Consider the following 26,841-nt stretch of genomic DNA (forward strand, 5'->3'; position numbering starts at 1 on the left):
CAAACCTCCACAGTCGGACCGGGTTCCATGGCAACAAGGTCCAATCATGTTGGTGTACATTTAGATGAGCCTAAGGTTGCAAGTGGCCATGCCATCTAGGATGGATGCCATATGGCATGAGAGCAGCATCTTTCGTGGTTGCCTGTCTCATCTTGTGGTTGGCAGCTGATCAATGAGACCCATATCCTCTTCCATGCACCACCTGGCATGCACTTTTTATTGGCCAAGGCTGCAGCTAGCTGTGACTTAAACTGCACCCATCTCAATCATCCAATTGCACCATTGCTATCAACTCTTCTCTTGGAAAATGACTTGCCTTCTGTCATCCTGCACACATATGCCGAATCAATTTTGGGCATCTAGTGGGTCATATCCAACTCGATCTAGATTCACTTTGGATGATTTATGGGGTCCAAGATTTCGAATCGAGGTTTGCTATAAGTTTAAAGAAAACTATCGTTGTTCGATCTGATCAAGTTCATTCAATTTTTATCGCGGCCGGTCTAATCCTTTATCAAATTGGGAAATAAGCTCTCTACATTATCTGGCAAGCAACCAAGTGGGCATTAAATTATAGTTGGGCCCCAAAGCAAATGGTACTAGTTTAAGGATAAATCTCCAGCTAATGATGCTGTTTGCTTCAGTAATGGTTTATATTATAGAACTAATTCCCACAGCCATTTGGTGATTGGCACGTTGCTTTAGCTTTATGTTAAAGGAGGAGGAAGGTTAGGGGCAACACCACACTTGTTTCCTATAGTGTTAGAGCCCAAGGCACAAAGAATCTGCTCCTCAATATTTTTGGCTTCCTAATCTTTTTGGGGCAATGAAATGATGTAGACTTTCCTTCCACTCTCTTTGATTGCCTAATCTTTTCAGACTCTGTTTTTTTTTTTTTTTTTTTTTAATTTTTTAATTTTTTTAATTTTTTAATTTTTTAAAGCCGAAACAATTGAAAATTGCATGGACATGTACCCCTTGCAACTGAAAAAAAAATTATAATATTTCATTGGAAGTGTCTGTGGATAACCTTTTTTATTGGTAATTATCTGTGAGTCACCCTTATCAACATCTGTATTTAATGAACGTTTTAATTAAATTTTCTCTTTGAACTTGAAGCATTTCTATTCTCTGAACTTTAGCATTAATAGGTTTGCTCCTCTCCACATGTGGAGCAATTAACACTACTATTAAGGCTCTGACTTGCTTCAGTGACCCCTTTCTCTGAAATAAACTTTCACACATTTTGTAAACAAGATTAAATTCTATATTATTGCTTCATATTACAAAACTACTATATTATTAACTATGCAGAAGTGTGCAAATGGTTAGTTAATACATAATATTCATGAATTATTTGATATTAAATTTATACAAAGTGGCTTATAACTGACAAGAAATGGAGAATATGTCTGTAATATTTCTTTTTTCATGAAAAAAACAAAGGGAACATGTCTGTAATTTTCAAGTTATAAGTTTATGGATAATATTGCACCAAATACCCATTGTGTGTTACATCACTTGCTTTTTTTATAGACCAAGAGATTTATGACATGCTTTCTATATGGACCCCAAAGATATCTCAATCACCCATAAATTGACGTCACTGTCGAGAACATCTTTAGATTAAGATCTAAGCGGATGGGGAACCATGGGAAATTGGAAATGGAATCTATTGTTGAAAAAAAATACGAGATGACAGAAATAGATATAACTACTTATTAACTAGTGAGAAGACCGCATGCTATAAAGGCAATGCAATGAGCAGGCATGATCTGAAAAAAATAATGCAATGAAACAAGCAATCAAGATATAAAAAATATCTAAACTAAACATTTTGAAGGGGGTCCATTATTTACATTAAAATTTATTATTTAGCATTATGTTCTCCTAGAAAAATGAAACACTAAATTTCCATCATATTTCTGAAAAAATAATAGAAAAAAATTTTAGAGTCAAAGTCTTGCAGAGTACTTTTATTATTTTCATCTCAATTTATAAGTTCGTACACACCCGTGAGATCAAGAGAATACACCGATCATGGCAGTTGGAGTCCCCTTTCTCTAAAAGAAAAAGGATCTATGTTTATATCAACATATAAGAAGGGTATACTATTTTAGATTTCATCCGGTAAATTTTATGACTACAATATCCTTACTTTCTCTCTTCATAAATATCTATGTAAAAATATGATCAAGATTTTAGATAAATAATCTCTATTTATTTATTCCCTCTGTTCTCATCTATATGGTTTCTTTTGGATATTCCAAACTACTCGAGCTCTATTTTTATAAAAGACTCTCTATTTATCTCTTTCCATATCCTCAACAAACTAGACTCTCTCTCTTTTCTTTTTTTTCAATAAATAAAGCAAATATATTGTATCTAATCTACATATATTATCTCTCTTATCCTCTAATTTTTGAATTTTTCAGTTTATTTGTTATATGCATTACATTCCTATTTTTGTATTTATATTTTGTCAGCCACAACCCAAATCCGATCCATAGTTAGACCGGATCAAAAAAAATTTTATTTGAGGGTCTAAGTCCTTCTATTTTGGCATAAAACCACCAAAGCAACTCTAAATTAATAAGTTAAAATTTATTACAAATATAGTGAACTAGAGCTTGTCCCATTAGTCATATCACTTTGTTTACTAACGAGTTTCTCTTGGATGGTGTGTTTCCAAAAAAATCTGGATTTCGTAATGACAATATTGGCGGGTCTTCCTCCTCTCTCTCTCTCTCTCTCTCTCATTTAGAAGCATATGCACGAACTAAAAGAGAGAGTCAAATGCATGGATATATCCATTTTTCTATTTAAGTTTGTTACTGATTTTCTCAAAAAATCTTATTAACTTTTAAATAAAATCTCAAATAGTTGGACAATGTAAATAATTAAAAAATTATCTACTTGCTTAACTACCTTTTTTAGACTAAATTTAATGAATCTTATCTCGTTTACAACTTTATCACACCAGATCAATTTGATTGTGGATAAATCCCAAAATCTTTGTTCTACTTATTTATTTACATGTGCCCATATACTAATATTTGAAATATATAAGAAGCTTACAGGTACATGGCATGCATATCTACCATTTTTTAATACAAAACACAAAGTTCTTTATGCTGTTTTAAAGCATCTTGCATATATACACGTAAAAGTATGGCTTATATTTAGCTAACATCCGAAAATCACTCCTTATGTGTGTGTGTGTGTATCTCAAAATATTTTAATTTTTTACAGTACCCCTCCTATTTGATTTTTGGTTGATAGTGTCAATATATCACCTTTTTAAGTAAAACTAATTTTATACCCTTTTTTATTAATGTCCTTGAAAAATTTATATATAATATAATTTTTTTTGATGCAAACTGGTTAAGGAAATTTCTCAGGGATTAAATACCTTGAATATCTTTAATGTTTTAAATTTCAAACAATTTTCCAAATATTTAACTAATATTTCTAATGTCTCTGTCAAGTGGTGTTTGTTTATACCATCTTGCATGCTTTGAATATTTTCATTTTTTTTATGTCAATCCTTGACATAAAATTTTGTTGATCGCATTCTAGACACGTTATAAAATTATAAGTCATAGTCACAAGTTAAATGATATTTTTGGTTAAACTACAAAAATATGAATAAATTAATTTTAAATTCTCCGCAAGGAATACTTTTGGCGTTTGAATACAATACGAAGAGCAAAAACAGAATCTACAGTTGACTATTGTTTCAAAAAAAGTGAGATAGAAATTTCTCTAGTTATCATATTTTTATCTAGCAAAATCTTGAGAAATTTATAGCATTTTAATTTTCTCAAATTTTATATGAGAAATTCCTGAATAAAAATTATACATAATCTAACATGCTTTCTCAAAGAATTACAAAATTATGATTGGATCTTTTTCAAGCAATATCTATAACGAATTGTTAATGTTACTATTTTGACTAATCCTGATCCTGGCCCAATACATGTAGCCTCCACATGGGCTACATAAGCCATAAGGTTGGACTAATACTTGACCCTGGGTTGGAATAGACATCAATTGCTCTATACGGAGTTGTTTTTCTTATCAATTTTTTTAAAAATATGATGTCTGAAAAAATGATTTTAACATATTTGGTTAAGCATGGAAAAGTGGTATATTTCAGAGTGGCTTATGTTTGATTGAGCATTTACTTTCTGTTGCTGGAAATTGGACCCGGGGGCAATCTTCGGTCGAGGGAGAGGGAGCTGCGGGTCACCACGGCGGGGCGGCGACCAGTCGGCGGGCGGCGTCCTCCGTTTGGGGTGGCCGGAGAGAGGGAGCAGGGGGTCCTCACGGCGGGGCGGCGATCCATCAGCGGGCGGCGTCCACCGTCTGGGGTGCCTGCAGGCAAGCCGGTGGTCCGGTTTTCCGGCGCCGGCCCTCCGACGCTCAAGTCAGGGAGGGGGCAAAGTGTGTAGAGACGAGATAAACAGTGTTTGTAGGGCACGGAATTTCCCAACCCCCTCCTGAGAAGCCAAGGCTCCCTTTTATAGGTGGGGGTCGGTTTACCTGTGATGTAACAGGGCGAGGCCATAGTACGGCTCGGCATGTGGCTCAGGTCGGCGCACGGTCAGGCGAATCATTGTGCTGATGTCGGCGGTGAGGGCGTCGTACGACCCGAACCAGTACGCTACCAGGCGAATCATTGCATTGGTGTCGGAGGTATGGCCGAGATCAGAGACTTATCATGGTTGACCAGACTCTGCTGGGCTAACTTGCCGTGGAGAGCTGAGAGTCCGTAGATGACAGGAGCCATACGCATTAAATGTGGAGTAAGCCGGAGATCCGCATTAATTGCAGAGTAGGCCGGAGATCCGCATTAATTGTGGAGTAAGCCGGAGATCTGCATTAATTGTGGAGTAAGCCGGAGATCCGCATTGATTGTTGAGTGAACTGGAGGTTTACAGTAGCCATGCGCAATAAATGCTGAAGCAGCGGCAGGATATGGTCCTCAGTTGGACCTCGGAGGAGTACGGCCGTAGTAGGTGGCTGACAAAGGTAGACCTTGAGCATCAGGATTTTCCTACGTCGGAGGTCTCGAGGTCGGATGTCTTGAGGTCGGGCGTTCCGAGGTCGGACGCCGACTTTGGCTGTTCAGGGTCGGCGATTGTGCGGCTTCTTGGGGGCATTCGTGTCACTTGGGGGGAAAAATCTTATTCCCCCAACACTACCCCCCGACTTCCGAGTTCGAGCGGCTTGCGGGCTCGGACGTGGGAAGTAAAGTCTATCATTAAAGTTGGGGGGCGAATCTCGTCCGCGCCCTCGTGTTTCTCGGAGTTTTTATGGCGAGACCTGCGCCCTTGGGCGTTTCGAGGTTGCTTTATTCAGCGAACTTATGGTGGAGCTCGTATCCTTACGTTTCTCGGAGCGGATGTAACGGGGGGTGGCGTCTCTTGGATCGCCAAGATCGCTTCGTGCGGCGGACCCATGATGAGGGTCCTCGGGCTCAACGAGGCGGCGCCTCGATCCCGTAATCGAGACTCCCCGCTTATCAATGAGTGTGCCGTTACGGGGTTCAAAACGGACACGCGGCATGACCTAGGGTCGGACGCTTCCGATCTCGTATTACTGGATCATGGATCCGGCGAGGTGGAGGCTACATCGGGGCTCCACGTGCCCCAGGGCCTTATTAAATGAGGGGAGCGGAGGTGCCGTCCGCTCGTTCTTCAAGGCGATTCGATTCTGCGGACCCATAATGAGGCCCCGAGGTCCGATGGGACAGGGCTTCGATTTCGTACCCGATTTATTGATCCGGAGTGAATACGGTGCCTCGGCCTCCGAGGTCGACACGTGGCGCAATCCGGTCGGGGGATGGGAACCGACCCTGCCGATTCTGCGGACCCATAATGAGGCCCCGAGCCCCTCGAGTTTGCCCTAAAGGTTTTATTTGGCTGCCTCTTATTTTTGTTGTCTTTCTCCCTTGTTTCCTTCCTCAACCGAACCTCGCCGTCGGTGCCCGGAGCGATTTCCGGCGATGTCCAGTAGGTCCCTACCCTGTGATTGCTAGGGTTCCTCTTCTCTTTTCCTCCCAGTTTTCATCCTCTGCTTTTAATTTTATTTCGCTCTCCTGTGAAATGAGTCTTGGTCCGGAGGAGGTAGGGTCAAGTCTATCAGGGGAGGAGTTGGAGTTAATCCGCTCCTGGTTTTTCTTCCAGCCCGGGTTTCGTCTCGAAACTGCGGGGCCGGAAGACAGGGTGACGCAGCCGCCCCCAGGTCGAATCGCGGTTTACCGCGAGACGCTTTGGGCCGGCCTACGGTTCCCTGTTCACGAGTTCGTGAGCAACTTGCTGGTCGAGTACCAACTCGTCCCAGCACTGCTTGCTCCGAACTCGTGGAGAACCATCATCGGGTTCCTCTCCCTGTGTCTCGGGCATGGGATCCCGATTACCGTGGAGACGTCAGCTTCCTGCGGGACAATACTGACGTCTTCGCCTGGTCGCCTGCGGACGTGCCGGGAATTGACCCTGAGGTCATGGTCCACCGACTCCAGGTGAGGCCAACCAGCAGGCCTGTAAAGCAGAAGAAAAGGGGCTCCGCCCCGGAACGGCAACGAGCTGCGGCCGAGGAGGTGGATAAACTCCTCGGAGCCGGCTTCATCCGGGAGGTCTCCTACCCGGACTGGCTCGCCAACGTAGTCCTCGTAAAGAAGGCCAATGGGAAATGGCGTATGTGCGTGGACTACACCGACCTGAACAAGGCCTGCCCGAAAGACAGCTTCCCCCTCCCAAGCATCGACCAGCTCGTCGACTCCACTTCAGGACACCAACTGCTAACTTTTATGGACGCCTTTTCAGGGTACAATCAAATCCGAATGGCGCCGGAAGACGAGGAAAAGACGGCCTTCATCACCGACAAGGGCACCTACTGCTACAAGGTGATGCCCTTCGGCCTGAAGAATGCTGAAGCCACCTATCAGAGGCTGGTCAGCCAAATTTTCAAAGATCAGATCGGCCGAAATATGGAAGTCTACGTGGACGACATGCTGGTAAAAAGCCGAGCGGCGGAACACCACATAGCCGATCTCAACGAGACATTCACCAAGCTCAGGAGATACCAAATGAAGCTCAACCCAGCGAAGTGTGCGTTCGGGGTCACCTCGGGCAAGTTCCTGGGTTTCATAGTGACCCAGCGCGGAATTGAAGCCAACCCGGAGAAAATCCGGGCACTGCAAGAGATGTCGCCTCCGAAGACAGTTAAGGAGGTGCAGTGGCTCGCAGGGCGAGTTGCCGCCTTGGGAAGGTTCGTCTCTCGGTCAGCCGAGCGCTGCCTCCCTTTCTTCAAAAGCCTCAAACGGCCGAAAGACTTCCGGTGGTCAGAAGAATGCCAGCGAGCCTTTGAAGAGCTCCGGAGCCTTCTGGCCTCTTCCCCGCTGCTCACCAAGCCCCAGAAGGGCGAGGTTCTTTATCTATACCTGGTCGCCGCCCCGCCGTGGTGACCCGCAGCTCCCTCTCCCTCGACCGAAGATTGCCCCCGGGTCCAATTTCCAGCAACACTTTCCAAAGAAAGTTATATGAAATATTTATTATACTTTTAATAAAGAAAAAGATTTTATTCATAGATTTTGATGGCTTGAGAGTAGTTTGGAGAAAAAAAGGATCCCAATTCCCAACCGGTGAAAAAGTAGATATTCCATATCCCTCATAGGTTTTTCTTTTCTATAAAATATGAAAATCTTATTTTCATGGGAATACTACTTTTCTATCTCTTTTCTTTAAAAACTTCAACCAAACAAGAGAACTTTCTTCGTTTTTCCATTGACCACATTTTTTCCCATTCTTTTTCGACAAATTAAACAAGTCCTATGCGTTAATTGCCGAAAATTAGTCAAAGGGAGGACCAAGCATTAAAAATATACGCTAGAATTTATATGCTAAAAAATATATTTATATAAGAACTATTGGTGTCACAATTATAGGTAATAAAATAGTTGACAAATCTAGTGTTATATTTAGAAGATCTTTGTATTTTTCACTCAAGAGAGAAAATACCATCTTAAAAACTCATTACCAAGATCACATGAAAATCCAAAAATTCAAAAATAGTTAACCAAAGCAAGTCTTAGAAACTCTGGATTAAATTTTGTCAACTTAGTCATGCAAATAAAGAAGAGATTTTATAATCATTATTATTATCATTTAACAAATAAATAATATACTATTTCTATTATCTAGTTAAATAAAAAATATCATTCACATTAATTTACTCAACATTGTGTATAATTTCGATCCGTGATAGGTGCAATATGTGATTCCTGCCATTCTTTAACAAGTAATGCTATGCAGCCTTTGTGAAGTACACACCTCTTCCTAAGTGGCAAAGGAGAATTAATGCAACTAATAGATTTGTTGCCAAAAATGATGTATTGGTGTATCGTGGAGTTGCCAGATCAGTGGTTGTGAGTTCGATAAACTTTTCATGCATAAATCAGGGGCATCCAGAATCATTTTCCCCTCTTTTCTTGAATGTAGAACAGCACAATAACATTAGCATATCAAAACCTCAATACAACACTATTGAACCTATTGAACTTGTAAACAAAGAAAAAAAGCACTTTTGGACTCATAATCCCAAGTTGATATTAAAAATAGCCCCGCGAAATAAAGTACGTATAGCTGAATATGTAAAAATTTACAATGATTTACTTCCAGGATCTACTTTATGCTCCCTTCAAGTCTCCAAAATCCTCAGTAACTTCACTTTAGTCGAACCTCAACTATAGAAAATGTAGTCTTAGAAGATAATATAGTCTCAGAAGATCTTTATGCGAGATTCATGATGATCATATGAACAATCCGAAAACAAAACCCAACAAAAGCTAACCAAACCTCAAATAATTTCTTAAGGTACAACAGAATACAACAGCAATGAAAACATCATCCTCAACCATTGGTTTCTGTTCCACAAGCAATGAAAACATCATCCTCAACCATTGGTTTCTGTTCTTTTAATTATAAATTAAAAGAACAGATCTCACATAGTCAGCTTATTCGTAAAATTTACTGAAAGAATAAGATCATATGCAACTAAAGGACGGGTCTTTAACTATTCCTATCAAACTCAGCCAATTCTCAAATTTACATGATTTGGAATATGGACACGATTACTAATACAGGTTGAGAATGGAAATTAGTAGGTGAAACGCACCTGATATCTGGCATCAATGTATATCTTGCTCAAGCTCTGGCCAATGCTTACTCATGGCCTCTGGATCAGCATTTCAGCCAGAGCCAGCCTTTTTATGGCTGGGGTATCATTCAGAAACTTTCATTTTGCATACAGGCAGAAGACACAAATAGTGACACAAAATTGAGCCAAATTCACGGTCAGGATTACGATAATCAAAAAATCCAAAAATAAATGGCAAATTAATCACTGAACTTCACAAACAAGCACTGGGGACTGGTTGGAACTTGAAAGACAAGCCTCTTGCCAAAGTGAAAGAAATGCGAAACAAACCAGAAATATATCTGAAGTGAGCCAACAGTTAACCCACAAGTAACACTTCATTTTTGGAGAATGATCCAAGTAGAAGCACACGGGAAAGAAAGAGTTCATCATAACGTCATGTCACAAAGTATGAGCAAGCAGCAACTGATGAAAGGCAAAATTACAAGCTAACCAAGCGAAAGGGCACTATTTCCGCACCCAATTGTCTTCCTGAACAACTATGGTTAACCGGTCATCAATAACCTTTTCCACGATGCCTGTCCAAAGATCATAGTTTACCAAAGAAGTATCGAGTTTAGGCAGACAGTGACAACCTCTCTTTCTGCATTGCGGAGTGCTTATACACAATGCAACGAACTCCAATGCCCGTAAAGATAATACAGGGAATCAACTTGGATGGTGTCACAGCAGCACATGTTCCATGCCATGGGATAAATTGAAATTACGCAGAACCTTCAGCAAGAAATTACTCACCTAGCAAGCCTCTTGCTTCATTAGCAATTCAGCCAAATTATCCAAAAATGTCGGAGGGAGTATAACACAATTAAGGTAAAAACTACCATATATACATAAGAGTGGATATGTTGATCTCTGTTGCAGAAGTTGCTTGCCCATCAGGCTTTCAAATTTCCCAAGTTAAACTAGTACAATGAGCAAAATTTTTGAAGTAATTGCACTAGAAAACAATCGATTATCAAAGATTTTCTTTCAATCTCCACAAGATGAGCTAATTCAGAGCACTAATTTGGCAGCAACTGATTTGAGCTTCAGAATCTATACTTAACCCCAAATTCAGCCACAGATATACTTGGCACTTGACCTAAATCTAACTCAGAGAAGAATATAGGATACACTAATTCAAAAAAAAAAGAAAGAATTGTTATCCGCAGTTGTGACAACCAAGTCAAAAACGATTTCCTTGGCATGGTTTTGGAATCATATATCACATTCCTCATTGAAGAACAAACCACTAATCTGTTAAAAAGGAAAAAGGTCATCAGTTCTGGTCCTCACTAAGGAAGGTTCCCCTTCATTCAAAACTTTCATGCAGAAACTGCAGTTTGCTTCAGCCCATTGACGCGGCCAATCCTACCATTCCCGTTCTGAAAGACTCGCTGCTGATAAACATCACCAACACGGGCTACTTGGCCATGACCCTGGCCCATGTACTCACCTCGGTTCCTGAATTCACTCCTCCTGTAGCCCATGCTGCCCCCGAAACCTCCACGTCCCCTAAAATTGTCATTTCGAAAACCACCCCTTCCTGATAGGAAGCGCCCTCTCCCACTATTACCATTGGCGCCATTGGTTACAACACCATTAACAACTGCAGATTGCAAAAGCATTAACATCAGTCAAACTAGTCCAATACATCTATTGAATTAAATAAACTAGCGGTCTATTGATATGATACATAACAAGCTAGAATTGGCCACACTCAAGTGGATCTTCACTCTGATCCAGTCAGGCCTAAATTGGATGATAAGGGATCTACATTGATGAATCGAGCTATTAGATATGATCTACTACCTCTAAATTGCTCACATACCAAAAATCATGCAATTTGGAGATGCTTAGCCTATGCATCAAATGGTCAAAAAAAATAGGCAGTCTAAATAACATGAAACTATATGTTTTTTTAATTTGAAGCCACACCAAGTCACTAAGTTACCATGATCATGACATAAATTCCTGCAAAATATACTCCAATAAATAAGAGGAGCAAGAAAGATACTTGCCTCGTGTTGTGGTTCTCTTCTCCTCAACATAAGCTTGACGCCCTCCAATCATGATTGGTGATGCCTAAAAGTTTGAAAAAAAGAATCCGTGACGAGCCATGAATACAACTGCATTTGTATGTATGTATATAGATGCGCACACACACAAACTAACTTATGATAATGAAACCTATAACTGCATTTGATGAATAAAAGATAATGATAAGCCCGCAACGAATTCAATATTAGATCAGAAAACAATGTTTCAAATGTGTTTAGCATTTTGACATATAGGTGAAAATAAAATGATGTACACAATTGAAGAGTCAATAATAACAATAAACAAACATATCTGTAGCAACACAATTTGATCCGAGCGTAACCTGAATAATCATCTTGAAAGCAACAAACTAGGCTCCTACTTTATTTCCAAAAATAGTTTTTGGGTAAAGTCTGAAATAGCAGTTTCAGTTTATAACCATCACTCTTGCAACTAATAATATTCGAACCCATTGTTACATTGTAAGGATATGAAATCCTAAAAGCATTAATATTTCAGCAAATAAATAAAATCCTCAGAAGATAGAGAATCTTCATGAAAAAGAAAGGGGGAAAGAAGAGGAGAAGAATTTTAAAGTCGATGATAAAAAACTAAAGTAAAATAATAGTCAAGGGCAAGTTGGAATCCACCCCATAAAACAATGTTTATCAGGGATTGGTGAAGACTCATGTAAGAAATTGAAAATTGATACAAAAATGAAAGGTAGCATAGCAACAAAAGGGAGAAACAAGTTTTATCACTTTTTACATATTTTAAATGCAATAAGATTTGTTATCCAAAATGTAACCAGAAGTTGAGAAATAACCCTTACACAAACACAATTTATAAATTACAAACAATATTTTAACACATCTAAGAAGGAACAATCGGTAGAATTTCACTAGCTATTATTCTTTGATGGCACTGTCAATGCAGAACTAATCAGGTTTACAAGATTTCAATGTTGAAACAATCTGGTTGCTTCTTAATTTAATGTAGGATAATCACACATGAGAAACAATGGAGGGCAGAGCGCTTTATCAACGCACTCCCTATCAGATATTGTGTTGTATAGTAGAATACATGAAGTAGAAATCCAGTTGCTTCCTACTTAGAGATGGTTTCCTGCCAATTATGGAGTATAAATTAAAGAATAATAAGACTTTATTTTTGAGCTTCACATTACTCCCTTATAAATTGACCGTGAAATAGTTGTCGGTAGTCTGGACTCTGGAGTCAATTCTAATAGAAAATTATCCTATGCTGTTCTGAAGCAATGTTATTGGAATAACAATGATACAATACAACTGCAAAGAGAGGAAATTGACATTTGAGCTATTAATACCATCAGAAAGAAAGGGTGAAATATGTTGAACCAGTAACAATTATGTAGGTTTTATTTTACATAAATCAAGATTATATCTACTTAACCTTATCTTTTCATAAGACTCACAAAGGTTAACTAGGTAAGAATACAAACCATTAACATAGAGTCAGATCTATTCTGAACCATCCAAACAATAACCCCTGGTTGTACAAGCATTAACATCAAAGAATGGCCCATAACAACTAGATGACACCCTAAATTAAAAAAGATGTTGCTGCTAAATTTTTGCTTTAAAATAGTTACTTCACTATGCGACACAAAAGTGTACAAACTTAGGAATTCCATTTGATGAAACATGAAAATGGAAGTACATCTAAAAATCCAAGAACTACCGCGATCAAGTCATAAAGTCATTTCAGTTATGAAACTATTAGAGGTGTTTGTGATGCAGTGTGCACGACATGGAAGCTCCATGAACTAATCTTAGTTGGACCAAGTGACCTTGTAGGGCCTAATAGGCAGCTACATATCCAACTGTTAAGGTTCAGTTACCAAAAAGAAGTCCTAAAATCAGTCAGAAATTTATTGTATGGCCCTATCTTGAGCCCCTGCAAGAATCTCTAACCCTCCAGAAAGAGATAATATCTGAGAAGATTTGCACTGAAATTACCTATTTCTTTTTGAAGTTTAGTACATTTTAAGTAATCTTAGTGTCTCATCAAAAACATACTTGAGAATATTTCAGCTTTTGGAACTGAATCAGAAGGTCACCATACCTCAATTGCATCTTGCATGGATTTTAGTGACTCAAACTCAACAAAGCCAAAACAAAAGCGCTCAATCTGTAAGATCAAGGAGGTTGTGAATCAACTGAAACAGAGATGAAGCGAAATCACAACAAGATCTAGCAACCTTATGGCTTCTAACTTGGACACCACCAGCCTTAATTGTCCCGAATTTCTTGAACTCATCCTCAACTTGTTCCGCCGTTGCATTCAAAGGCAGGTTGCGGATATAGATGGAATGACCCTCCACTGCAGAGTGAGAAAAGTCTAATAATTAGGGAAAAATAAAAGTAAGAAAGGAGTAATTTTAGGACAATATACTTCTCACAGAAAAATACCGAGCACACCTTCATGAGAGTTCTTCTCAGGGACACCTTTGCTATCAGAAACCGGAGTTTCAGGGGCACGAGCAGGCACAGTGGATGCAGCCGCAGGTTTCTCAGGGCTAGCAGGAGCTGGCTTTGTCTTAGTAGTGGGCACATATACCGGTTTTGGTGATGGGCTTCCCTTCATAACCTTAACCTGCCATCTCATTAAAATTACGTAAAAAGAAAAATATAAATATACCATAATAACTTTCAGAAGCATCAAATAAAATTTTTAAAATTTCAAGTTATGCAAGGGAATAATTGCCTAAAGAGCTTTTCATGATAATACTAGGAAGCAAAATTTTCAATATGCACAAGAAAAATCTCAGAAAACACTACCACTAGCAAAATTACAGATCATTTATTATTTCTGCACATATAAATTAGTCTTTATGGCAAAGATAAATGCTCACAATTGATGCATAAGACTTCTTAGGTGCATCATCCTGAGCCACAGAAGAAGTAGTCTCAGAAACTGGTCGTGCATCACTTTGACTCTCATGGACTGGTGGATCCACAGCAACCTCATCTTCAACTCCTGAACCACCATTCTCTGATGGGTTAAAAACTTCCTCGCCATTGTCAGCATTCCCCTCTGACTGAGGAGTTGCAAGGCCCACTACATGATGCTCCTGAACTGAAGCTGGTTCTGAAAATGTGAGGTGAAATAGTTAAAATAGTTCAAAAAAAAGGACTTAATTAGAGGACATTATACAGAAAATTCAACATACCTGGTTCAGCAGTTGCTGGGGCTTTAGGGGCATCATTGCCGGTACCATTTAGTAACATCGGATTACTTTCAGCTGGTTGCTTTTCATTCACAAATCTAAAAACATCATTTAGGACAAAATAACCTCCATTTTCCTGTGGGGCAAGGAAGAATGACTGGGCAAATTTCTGCCACACATTATCCAGCCCAGTCAAGGATCCAGTAACAACAATGAACACACCATTCTTGTAGGACATCTGAGAGTCTACAGTCTCTATCTTAGTAAACCAGTCCTTGAAGTTTAATGACATAATCTTGTCGTTGATAGCCTAAAACAGCATAAAAGAATAGAAGGAATATACATCCCGTTAATATTCCGTCTTAGCTTAAATGCATGATGGAAAACAAAGAACCCTAGAACAGATAGAAATATGCCACTTGTTATAAACAAAAGAAAACAAAGGAAGGAAGTCTTTTAAACTTAGCTGAGAGATTTTAAAAAAAATGAAAATCACTTTTAGAATCTTAAAATAATCAAAAAAAGAAGAGTATGTTTTGCATCATTTCAAAACATACTTGCAATGTTGTTACGGAAGTCATCATGCCATCAGAATCTGGGCGACTAAGAATGCTTGAATCCTGATAAAACCTATAAACCTGTTCTGGTGTTTGATGAAGAATATGGTAATACTGGTGAACAAAGGCACTACCAATCTGTAGAAGCAATACAACGTATTAGGTACATGGCAGAAAATATAAAAACTATGAAAAACAGGAGTGAAGGAATAAATCTGTACCACTTGTGGACTTGGCAGAGGAGCAAGAGTTGCAGCTGGCAATGCCATGCCTGCAATGTTGCATCAGTTAGGTTCCATAAGAAACATAAATTAAGACAAGCATCTCACCAACAAACAAAATAGCATGCACGCGACTCAAAGTTTACCGAAATACAATTTACTATGAAGTCAATAAAATTAAATATATAAAATGCTGCAAGAAGAACCAAGAACAGTTTCTTTAAAAAAAATAAAGAAAAGGGTTCTAGAGAAGTAGAGGATATTCTGATATTAGAACCTTGCTGACAACAAAAACATGTATATGCACATGAGACTTAATTGTAAGGAAACAAGCAAACTGTTCTTCAGTCAATAGAATCAAGAGAAGAGAGAGAGAGAGAGAGAGAGAGAGAGATGATGCGTATCAAATGACAGAAACGGAACTCAAAATTTACGAAGAAAACAAGCAAACTTTTATGCAATCAATATAATTAAGGAAGAAAAAGAGAGAGATGCTATGGATTAGATGACACAAAAGGAACCAGAAAAAGGAGTTCCTTTTAGAAAATTTAAAAAGGATCCTAAAGAAGTACCAGGATACTCTATTTATTAGAACCTGATATCCGGTGCAAAGGCAAATGTATACAGACATGCACATGCAAAGACACAAGCAAACAAATATTTTTTCCCAGTACACACAAATACATGGACATTAATCCAGACATAAGCATATTTGCTTAAATACCTATATCCATAACACAATAAAAGACCTACACACAAAGTGGGGCAACAAATAAGAGTCATGTAGCAAAATCCAATTCTCCAGAAACTGATTCGGTTCCTCCATAGAGCTAACAATGTACAAACTATTAGTGACAAATAAGAGAATGTAAGCATACAGGTACCACCCCAAAAAAAAGAGAAATCCTAAATACCTAAAATGATCACAACCAATCCGAGTCACAGTTAAACCCAAATGATTAATCACATTCTTCACAATCCAGGGTGCTGAAAAACGTAGAGAATTGCAACCCTAATACAAAGAACTAGCAAGCAGACAACAAGGCAGGAAAAACACTAAATCTAAATATTCTAATTTCCAGGATTAAAGATAAACCTCCCAGCGAAGAAAAATACACGAAAACAATAAAAATATGACAAGAACAAAGTCAACCGAACAAGAAAGAAAAATAAATGAATGCCTAAAGGAAAACCTACTCAAAGGCCATATTTTAATAATATCACTCAAAAGTAGAGTGGAAAATCCCTCACTCAAACGCCATGTAAGAGGAAATTCGCAACCAATCTTACCAACAATTAAACCCAAACCACGAATCACATTCGTCATCACCCAACAAAACCCAAACCCTCCGATATAACAAAAGAACCTCGAAAGGACACCAAAACCCTAATACACGAGGACGCACACAAGAAAAGCAAGATGAGCCCCAAACCTCAAAATCTCGGCTGCCTAGCTTAAACCTCACTCAAAAAGCATATATAACTAAATAATAAATAAACAAATCAAGGGAGATCAATCAAATACAGGCAACCACAGAACAAAACCCCTGAAGAAAATTAGCAGTATTCGAAGGCCATCTATCTAGCAACCTGAACACAAAAAGGACAAGAAAAAAACAACTTTGGGCTTTCTTGTGGAAGCAGATCGATCAGAAACGAAAAACCCATAAGAAAAAAAAGGGCGCAACTAAGATTTCGGAAAGGAGGAGAAGACCTCATCAGAACCGAAGAATGGGAGCAAATGTATGTATCGGAGAGGGCGGAGAGGAAGCTTACTTTCGTCGGGAGGCGGCGGTGGCGCGAGGGGAGGTGGAGCTCCGCTTCGATCGGAGCCCTCGAATCGAGAGAGAATATGAGACCACCGAGAGAAGGGTAGGCGAGCGGAGAGCAGAGAGAGCGCCGCAGGGAGAGCTTTTAAAAGAGGGGAACGTGGCCTGAGGCGTGGTTGCGACCCTCGGGGTTTTGGGTTTACCATGAGCGGAAATGGGTTCCGTGCGAGTCTTGCACACAGATTGTCTATTTGTCCGTTACAACATTAACACACATAAAAAAAACAAAAGAAATTGTCTATGAGGTAAGCCATTCCCAGAAGAAAAAAAAAAACTCTATAATTCAAGTCATAAGAAATCCTTATTGTTTGATGAAATATTATTTATATATATATTTAATTTAGAACCAAATTACTTGGTAAATTAGATATGGCTAGGGTTATAAAGGATTTTCATTTGGCTTGATGCCCATTATACCGTTTCATTTCTTTATTTGTCTATTTTCTTAAAGAAATAGTGGATTTGGCACTTGCATGAGAAAATCTTTGTGAATAATTTGGATAATTTGAGATATGTACGTGAGTTCCTTCTTGGTTGAAATATTCATTATCTATATATATTGATATTATGATCTCATCAATTTTATCTATGTAAAATATTAGATATTATTGCAATACATCATACATCTTAAACAATTTGCCATCGTTTTTTTAATCTTTTTTCTTATTTTGTAATTGGGTTTCAAATTACTAATTGAATTAACTCAAGCAAATCTTGGTCCCGCTTTTGCTATATCAGTTGATATTAGAGTATCTTGGTGATTATATATTTATTAAGATATTAATATTTTTTATGAAAAATTTATTATTCCAGCTGAACTAGAGCAATCTCTCAGTTACCTGGTATTTATTGCCAATAGAGACTACCTAAATTTTTAGTATTAAAAGCCCCGATGTGAGTTTACTCATAATGTAGTAAAGGGCCGCATCTCGCACAAAAGTAAAGTTTCAAACGACCTTCATTCATAGAAATTTCTATGCAAAATTGTATGTGTTGTGCCAAATACATAACCGTTAGCCCATGTATCGTGCCATGTTCTCTATTATAGCAAACAACCTTGAAACTTTCTATCTAAGGGTGTGTTTGGTGTTGCTTCTGCATTAAAAAGTTCCAAAAATTAAGTTTAAAACATTTGCCAAAACAAGTCTATAAACACCCTAAAGAATCTTGTCTGGATTCTCTATTACTCTTTCTATGTTAATTCTCTGTTATAGCCTGTTGATTGGTCCAACTGTGTTAATTTTGAGCCTACCATCCAAGCTAGAAAGGGTTAATAGGGGACTTCTCTCTTTTGGCGTATGGAAGAAAAATAAAAAAATATGCTAAATTCCTAAACACCACACGAGTGAAAACCTCATGAGACCCTGCAATCATTGTTGGAAATTAGCGATCCACTACCTTGATTCCAACCCTCCTCCTAGGGTTTGGCTGGAGTAGTGCCTTTGTGGCAAGAGATGGAGGGTGCTGGAAGAGGAGGATATAGAGGTGCAAAAGTGGTAAGAGTTCTTCGCCTCCATCACCTTACCCAAGTAGTCACCATTGGTGCCACCATCCTTGTGAGCTCCTATGCGTTGCCCTAGGGTACCGCGACCATGGTGATGATAGTAGGTAGAGGAGAGGTTGTTGCACTTGGATCTCATGGCAACCTAATTTCGTGACTATAGGGTCGAGAGTGAGGTCCGTAGGACAGAAGCAATGATACAATATTTCGAGAAGGGATGTGGAAGAGCATATCGTAGAGAGAAAGGCAGGAAGTTGGTAGCTTAGGGCTATGTGGGCACAATAAGGAAAGGCTAAAAGCTTAGAGAAGGAAAGGAGCATTATGGAGTTAAAGGTTACGAGCACAGGAGGAGAGAGCTTGAAGCCATGGTTCAAAATTTGCCAAGTTGACTCGAAACTCAAATAAGTCAACTTGCCAAGATAGATTCTTGAGTCGATTTAGCAGAGAAGTTGGCTTGTGTAAGATTGGAGCTTTGGATTGGGTTTGACTAGCTCGAGTTGATAAGTAACTTGTGACTCGGTTCAACTTGTTTGACTCGACTCGTCTCTGTTGCACCCTTTTCGTCCCATTCTAAGCAAACTAGAGAATGTGGGAGCTCGAGGAACTCGATTGGTCAAGGCAGAGAGCATGCCGCCAAGCTTGCCTGGGCAAGACCTAGATGCTTATGCGGATGTGCCACGAGTGTTAGGCTAGACGAAAGATATGGGTCGAATGGAGGATAAAGCATAGTGTGGGTCCGGATGTTTTGACTTTCAAGGGTTTTCGCCAGCATTACGCTATCTTTCGAAGAAGATAGAACTGGATAAGGGTATAGCGCTAGACTATGGTAGAAGAGTATAGTGTTAAGCTACGATAAAAAAGTACAACGTTGGGCTGCGATAGAGAGTTATAGTGCTAGATTATGGTAGAGAGTTATAGTGCTGGGCTACAGTAAGAGTGTAGCATTGGACTACGATAGATGATCTAAGTTGTGCCTACTTTAGGATAAGCGACAAGGTAAAAGTAAAGATAATAAATTGGTTGGATTGATTGTTAAAAATTTATTATAAGAGTACAATTATAAGATTTTTATAAAGACAAGATAACGGAAGCGTAACTACAACATAAAATAACCGTAGTACAACTGTTGATCCTTGTAATTATCCTTATCCCCGCGATCTCCTACAGTGTTGACAACTTCTATAATTCTTCCATAATCCCCTATGCAATGTAACTACAAATTGGGTCACTCCATGCCTCTCAGCTTGCTATCGGTATCGGTATATGATTCTAAGTTTTCTGCTTGCTCTGCTTGCTCGTCCATGTCCTGGCCATCTTATCTATTCAATTTTTTTTTCACACTTAGCATAACTCACCCCAACCAAATTCTACATAGTCTTGCAATGGTCGCATGACTTTTTCTTATCCGACTCCCTCAAATCCGCTTCATGTGGCATTTACTATCAGCGGCCATCCATATTATTGAGATGCGGTGTAAACAGTCGTAGAGAGTAGACACATCCACAATTTCACAAGTTGCTTTTAAAGTCCACACTTCATAATGTTATTCAAGATGATATATATTTTATGGGATTATTGTATTATTGAGAAATTAAAGAGATGTTGGCTGAAGCTTTCTATTCAATGCTCCATTCCCAAAAAATTTCAATTTCCATCATTTTTGGAGCTTCCTCTGCTCACTATCCTACCTCTTTGATGGCAACAACAATCATCCAACCACCATAGGATCTCTGCTTATTGCTAGTGCTGCCCAACATTCCACTTCCAACCACTCTCAATGCTGACCATCCTAGCAATCACTTATCACATATTGAAGCCCTAAACCTCTAACTCCTTACTGTATACCCCAAGCTCAACGCAATCTAGTTAAGTTGCTATTTTTTTTCTTTTTTCATGCTATTCTTCTCTTTCCTTTGGTAACATTGTGTCTTCATGATTTGAAATCTAGTTAGAGTTTAGGTCTTAGGGTTTTAATGCTCTCGTAACATGTACAATACATAGTAGACGGTATAAAAAAGCACCCATTATTCTCCGATAGTACCCTGTTACTTGTTTTTCCTTAAGTTGAGTAGTGCTGTGATATATGGAGCAGGGAAGGGTTGATGTTGTCTTGATATAGCCCTATATCAGCATTGTGGGTCTCCACTAAGGTGGCAAGTAATCTAGGATGAGGTGAGTCATATAATCATCCATGTACCTCTATCCTGAGGGTTTGGGTTTGCTTAATGAGATGAGAGGTAGATTTTCTTCCTTTTTGCTTAAGAAATATATTAATAAATCTTAATATATTTTAGTTCTTAAATGTCATGTATATGTGTCATACGCATGCTACTGAAAATTGGTAGTTTATATGCTTATGTTATTTTATTATCAAGTCTTCATGTACAGAACTCATTGAGGACGCGATCAGGTCTTTTTGTCGACTCAATTCAACTGACTTTCAAGTCAAAATGTGTTATTCGATTTTTGAAGTATACTTGAAGTGAAGAAACTTTGTCTTAGTTTTTATTTTTCTATTTTTCATGAGAGAGAGAGAAGACTTTGTTTTCAGGTGTTAGAAACTTAGTATGGAACCAATTGAAATCATTAAAAGAGATGGTAGCAGAAACATGGGCCTAGAAGATCAGCACTCTAAATAATAAGAATTAGCGTCTAACTAATCATGGTTAGGATTGAAAGCAACATTTTTGTGCTGGGCCCCTTGTATGTCTGAAACAAGCAATTCTTGGCTATTTAAGATTGTTCATATAAGATTATTTGTTATTTTAAGATTGCTCTTTTTATTCATGCTAAACAAACTTGAGGCTTTTCTATACTATGCATCTTTTGTTTTCATCCATGCTATAGGCCTCAAAGGATACTTCGAAAAAAATAAACCTATCAACAAATGTCAAACAAAACCAAATTGTGTGAAAAAAAAAGATTGGAACTTGCTAGAGGATTTTTATTCAAATGGTAGCATGCCCACTTAAGCAATATTGCATGTCTATATAATAATATAGACTTTGTGTGACATCTTCACCATCTTTATGGACCATATTGTTCATCTTCATCTATAATTTTAGTCCTTATTGATTTCTTCTAATCTAAAACATTATGCTTTCTCTCTCCAATGAGTGGGGATGCGGTTAAGGGGCAAGAGAGAATAAATGAATTGTTTTGAATTCAAACTTTGATCTAAACATCCTCCATTTTTTTATTAAGAAAATATGAGTACAATCTCCTAACACTACTATATTATACTTTGGAATATTTTTGTAGGATTCTATCATTTTAGCTTCTTAGTCAAGATATTCTCTACCAAGAAAAGGAAAAAAATCTAAGAAAATCCTCACGAAATTCAATTTCAAACAATTCCCCATCGAGAAATGCAGGTCATCATCTTAAATTTTGGTGCTTTCTTTATAGTTCGCCGACTTATTTAAGTTGGCCCTAATTCATCAATATGAATAATCAATCTACAAGAAAGCTATGGATCTAAGATTTCTGTGATTATATATATATATATATATATATATATATATATATATATATATATATATATATGACTAATGGTTACATCATTTTCCTTGATTATCTTTCATTTCCTCTTTTAAAATCCTCAATATGGCATGTACTTGCTTTTTCACTCTGTGCCTTACCTGGTCAAGGCCCAACAAATCTTCCTAACCTAGAACCCGCATTCTCTTCCTTGTACTTAATATTTTATTAATATGTTGTTTACAAAATATAATTTCTTTTATTTTGTTTATGTTTTCATTTTGTCTGTTTATTGAGTACTCTTTTTTTTAAAAAAAGTCCAGTCATTTGTATTCCATGCATTTCTACTACTAAAACAAAACTTCAAGGTAGCTCCAACACTCATCGAATCATTTGATGGTCGAATGCAGCATCAAACTTTAGACGGGGCTTGACACTATGAGATTTCGAATTTGTGGTTTAGTGGCAAGAAATGAGGATACTTGGATCCAACACTAACTAAAATAAACTAGATAGGGGAGAGAGAGAGAGAGAGAGAGAGAGAGAGAGAGAGAGAGAGATAAAGTAAGATCTTTTCTTGCATACATCTCATATATAAAGTTTCACTGGTATAAAAGACTAAATTTTCAAGCGATATTGAATGCATATATGTATGCCAGAGAAATGTGCCGACAAACAAGATAAAGCATGCATGCGTGCACCCTTAAAAGCTATAAAGGCTCTGCTGCCTGATCAGATGGAACCCACATAATGATAAATTGGTATAGTTCACAAATTTTCCTCTTTTTTTTTCTTTTGGATACGATCTAATCTATCCATCTAAATGTGGCATAACTTCATCAAAATTCCAGTAAAAGGCAACTTTGTATATGATACACTTCATCCATGATATGTAGGCTTTCCTGAGTACTCTCGCACATTTCTACTCTCTTTCTCTTTCTCCTCTGCAGTCAAATCCTTGTACCATGCCCTCAGTTGTTTCCTGCCTTCACGCAAGATATTCTCAGGGATATATAGTTTTGGTGCCAAGATGAATAGTTTTAGGTGCAAGAGAAGGCTTTGTAGATACTGTCAGAGGCATATTAACCTACCAGTTTGATAAAATTAAGTAAAAAGAAAAGCAGCAATATAGATAATAGCCAGTGGAGGAAAACTTTCAGTCTGACACTCTAAAAGGCATGTTTTCTCAAAAATCAAGAATACAAGAAAAACTGAACTTTTAGGAGCATCAAATTTTAATTCAATATTTTGAAGTCTTGCAAGATTATGATTGATTAAAGAGCCATACATGATAATTATGTTAAATAAAATTTTCAACATTGTATAAAAGACACACAGAAGACGGCACCAGTTGTAAAGTTCTAATCATCTATTATTTCTGCACATTACATAATAGACTTCATGGCAAAGATGATAACTTACAATTGATGCATGAGACTTCTTAGGTTCATCCTCCTCAGAGACAGATGCAGAGTTCTCAGAAACTGGTTGTGCATCACTTGTACTTCCATTGACTGGTGGATCCACAATAACCTCATTTTCAACTCCAAACCAGCATTCTCTGATGGATCTGAAACTTCCTTGTCGCTGTCGGCATCCCCCTCTGACAGTGTAGTTGCAAGGTCTGATAGATGATGCTCCCTAAAAAAAAAAAAGCTGGCTCTGAAATTGTGTAAAATAATCACAATAGTTAAAGAAAAGGATTTTGAGTCAAAATAAAATTATATATGTTTACACTTGTTATAGATTATACCGACGTGAAGCCCTAGTCCTATAATTTAGAATTCAAGCATATTCTATATGCATAACTGTTGAGTTGTAGAAGATAATTTTCAGCAGATGGTTACAGATGAGCAAACAGTGGTAGAACAGAAAGTGATTCTATAACTACGAAGTGCAATATTAAATGTGCTGCATGAGAGGACAACTGAGAGGACCAAATCGAAGAAATAATACAGAACTTATGCGCCTCAAATATAAGAAAATTGTGAAGATAAATTCATCTAAGCCACTCAGTAGATATCTCATGGTCAAGCAACACTAAAGCATATGTTTATCTAGGATTACCAAAGCACAAAAAGAAAAAGCAAGGGAACTTTCAAACTTTGTTAAATGATTCCAGAAAAGCTGAAGACATTTTTAGAACCTTAAAACAATAAATGACCTAGAAGAGTATATTTTCTATTGTATCAAAACATATTTGCATTTTTGTTACTGAAATCATCACGCCATCAGAATCCGAGCGGCAAAGAATGCTGGAATCATGATGAAACCTACAAGCCAGTTTTAGTTCTTGCTGAGGAAAATGGTAATACTGGTAAACAAAATCGCTGACCTCTACATGCAATCAACATGTTAGATACATGGCAGAATATATAAGAACTATGAAAAAGGAAGTTAAGGACAAATTTTTGCCACTATGAACTTGGCAGAGGAGCAGGAGTTGCTGTTGGCGGCACCATATCTGCAATGAGCTTAGCATCAGGCTAGTTCCATGGGAGAATGAATCGTTTCAGAGAAGATGGAAATAGGGCTCCAAAGAAGTACTAGAAATTCTAGCTAGTTATGAGAAGCTAACAACACATTATGATGAACAGGCAAATCTACGCTGATCACATGCAGACGCAAACGTATAAACAAACAACACCTTTGTTTGTCAGTATGCCCAAACAGAGAGACATTTACATAGAGATAATTGTATGCAGTTTCGCACATATGTATACTTATGCATGCATGCATTAACGTGTGTGCACATGTGTATATATGTCCATATATTTCTATGCTTAAAAGTATATGTGTGCATATGCATAAATTCACATTCAAAGAAAAAGAAGATACAAATAAATTCAGCAGTGAAATGCACATCAGGCATGCCAAATTCACCTTAGTTTCAAAGGATGCTGAACAAAACGAAGATAAATCTGGAGATCTACAAAAATATGCAGGTCGAGACAAAATACAACCTAAATTTGAGAAAAAGAAAACCTCTGTAACAAAGGAAGGTCCTGATGAAAGCAATGCAGTATTTGGTCAAAAACATAATGGAAGAAGATCAAGAGAAAAAGGGTTTTTCCAAGCTCTAGCAATCAAAAAACAAGAAACCAAGTCTAAAAGGCGTAAGTCAATTATTAAATTAAGCTGTACCTCTATTGCAGGATGGAATATTTTATAAACACTCGGAGAGACATGCTCCAAAAGCTTCAAGCGGAAAGATGATTTGGAGACAGCTATTTGATTCACCCAGCAGGAAGCCTAGAAGCTATTCAACAGCCCCATATGCATGAACCAATAAATTCCACTAAACATAGAACATATTCAAGATTTAACCACTCCACCACCCTTCGCAATAAGAGAAAAGAGAGATGAGACCAATTATTCTTAACCAACATACCGAATTCAGAACCCATAACATGCTGAAAATAGATGCAGATCTTTGGAAGGTAATAGAAATTCAGAGTCAGCACAACTAGTAGAAAAAAAAATACCACCCTACCTCAGATGACATGCATCAAAAGAAATCCAGAGTTCCAAACAAAATGTTAACATAATTTTAAGGATCATGTAACAACCCTGTAATATTTTTCTTTATTAGTATGATTCTATATCAACCAATATTTTTTTTTTGTTAATATGATCTTATTCGAGTAATTTTAGAAAGCACATAATCTTTATCACCCATAGTATTTTCTTTTGTTAGTGCAAACTTATATCAGCCTATATCATTTTTTTTTATATGAAGTCTATATAGAAATATATATATATATAGCTCATGAGATGTGCCAAATATAAAAGAATACAAAAAAAAATATTTTTTTTCTGTTTTTCTCTCGTTTTTCTCTTCTTCTGCAATATTTTAACACAAAATGTGCAGCACAAATAAGCATAATGCAGCAAATCCAATCTTGCAAAACCAAAGCTACAGTATCTGATTTGGTTCCTCCATATAGCCAAGCCTGTACAAGCTCACAGCTAGAAATAAGAGAATTCAAGTATGCAGGTACTATAAAATTACAAAACTCTAAGTAACTAATTAAAATGATAACAACCAATCGAACCTGCAATTAAAACCAAACCATGAATCGCGTTCTTCATCAGTCATCACCCAAGGATCCTGTCCTCCTCGGCGAGACGCATACTTCCCCGGCGTATCCCTCCCTCCCACCGCCCTCTACTCCTACGCCACCCTCCGCAACCGCCTCCTCGCCCTCGTCGCCACCTTCGTCGTCCGCGACGCTCCTAAGCGTGCTGACCTCCTCACCGTCGTCCGCACACCTCCCGCCGCCTCCGTCGCGTATCCCTCTGGTTCGGCCCACCGTCACCCTGCTTCGGCTCACCATCAGCCGGCTCTCCGTCTTCGCGGTCATCTTTATTTTAGAAGAGTCATGTTCCGTTGTTTCCAACAGGTGATTTTTTTTTTAAAAAAAAGCAAAAATTCCAAATAATTATGATTAATGCAGTCACAGCCATCCATCGGAACAATCTTTCCTCTTAAATAAACCATGCACGTTGCTTAACACTAATTGAAATATTAGGTGAAGCGAATCGACCTAATAATTTCACCCTAAGGTGAAGCGAATCGACCTCACCACCCTAATGATTTCACCCTTTGATTTTGATCATGGATTTGGATGATATAGGATGGTTTGCAGGATTGGCATGGAAACATGTGATGATAGTCTATGCTGCATGAAGGATTGTTGCATGTGTCAAGGGTGCGTGATATCTGGAACACTACCACCCTCTTACTTGTTAGGGAGATAATAACATGAGTTTCTGTTCAGAGAACCCATCAGCACCCCACAAG

General features: G+C 38.1%; 1 protein-coding gene across 1 annotated transcript; it reads right to left on the reverse strand.

The window, feature by feature from the left end:
- Nucleotides 1-9,542: 9,542 nt before the first annotated feature.
- Nucleotides 9,543-17,157, reverse strand: LOC103722087 (nuclear transport factor 2-like). Its single transcript, XM_008812528.4, has 10 exons — nucleotides 17,004-17,157; nucleotides 15,228-15,277; nucleotides 15,007-15,144; nucleotides 14,453-14,759; nucleotides 14,135-14,370; nucleotides 13,701-13,875; nucleotides 13,481-13,602; nucleotides 13,345-13,410; nucleotides 11,223-11,286; nucleotides 9,543-10,810 (listed from the first exon to the last, which is right to left on the reverse strand). The coding sequence occupies exons 2-10, from the start codon at nucleotides 15,273-15,275 to the stop codon at nucleotides 10,527-10,529; spliced, it is 1,440 nt and encodes a 479-aa protein (XP_008810750.2). The 5' UTR covers nucleotides 15,276-15,277; nucleotides 17,004-17,157; the 3' UTR covers nucleotides 9,543-10,526.
- Nucleotides 17,158-26,841: the final 9,684 nt, after the last annotated feature.

This window comes from Phoenix dactylifera, chromosome 6 (assembly GCF_009389715.1).
Source record: "Phoenix dactylifera cultivar Barhee BC4 chromosome 6, palm_55x_up_171113_PBpolish2nd_filt_p, whole genome shotgun sequence".
Lineage (NCBI taxonomy): Eukaryota > Viridiplantae > Streptophyta > Magnoliopsida > Arecales > Arecaceae > Phoenix > Phoenix dactylifera.

Coding starts and splice junctions, on each gene's coding strand:
- LOC103722087 (XM_008812528.4), bottom strand. CDS start 15,275: ATGGCATTGCCAGCTGCAACTCTTGCTCCTCTGCCAAGTCCACAAGTG. Junction 15,145..15,227: donor CTCTGCCAAGTCCACAAGTG/GTACAGATTTAT, acceptor TTGCTTCTACAG/ATTGGTAGTGCCTTTGTTCA. Junction 11,287..13,344: donor CCATGCAAGATGCAATTGAG/GTATGGTGACCT, acceptor TCAAACTTTTAG/GCATCACCAATCATGATTGG.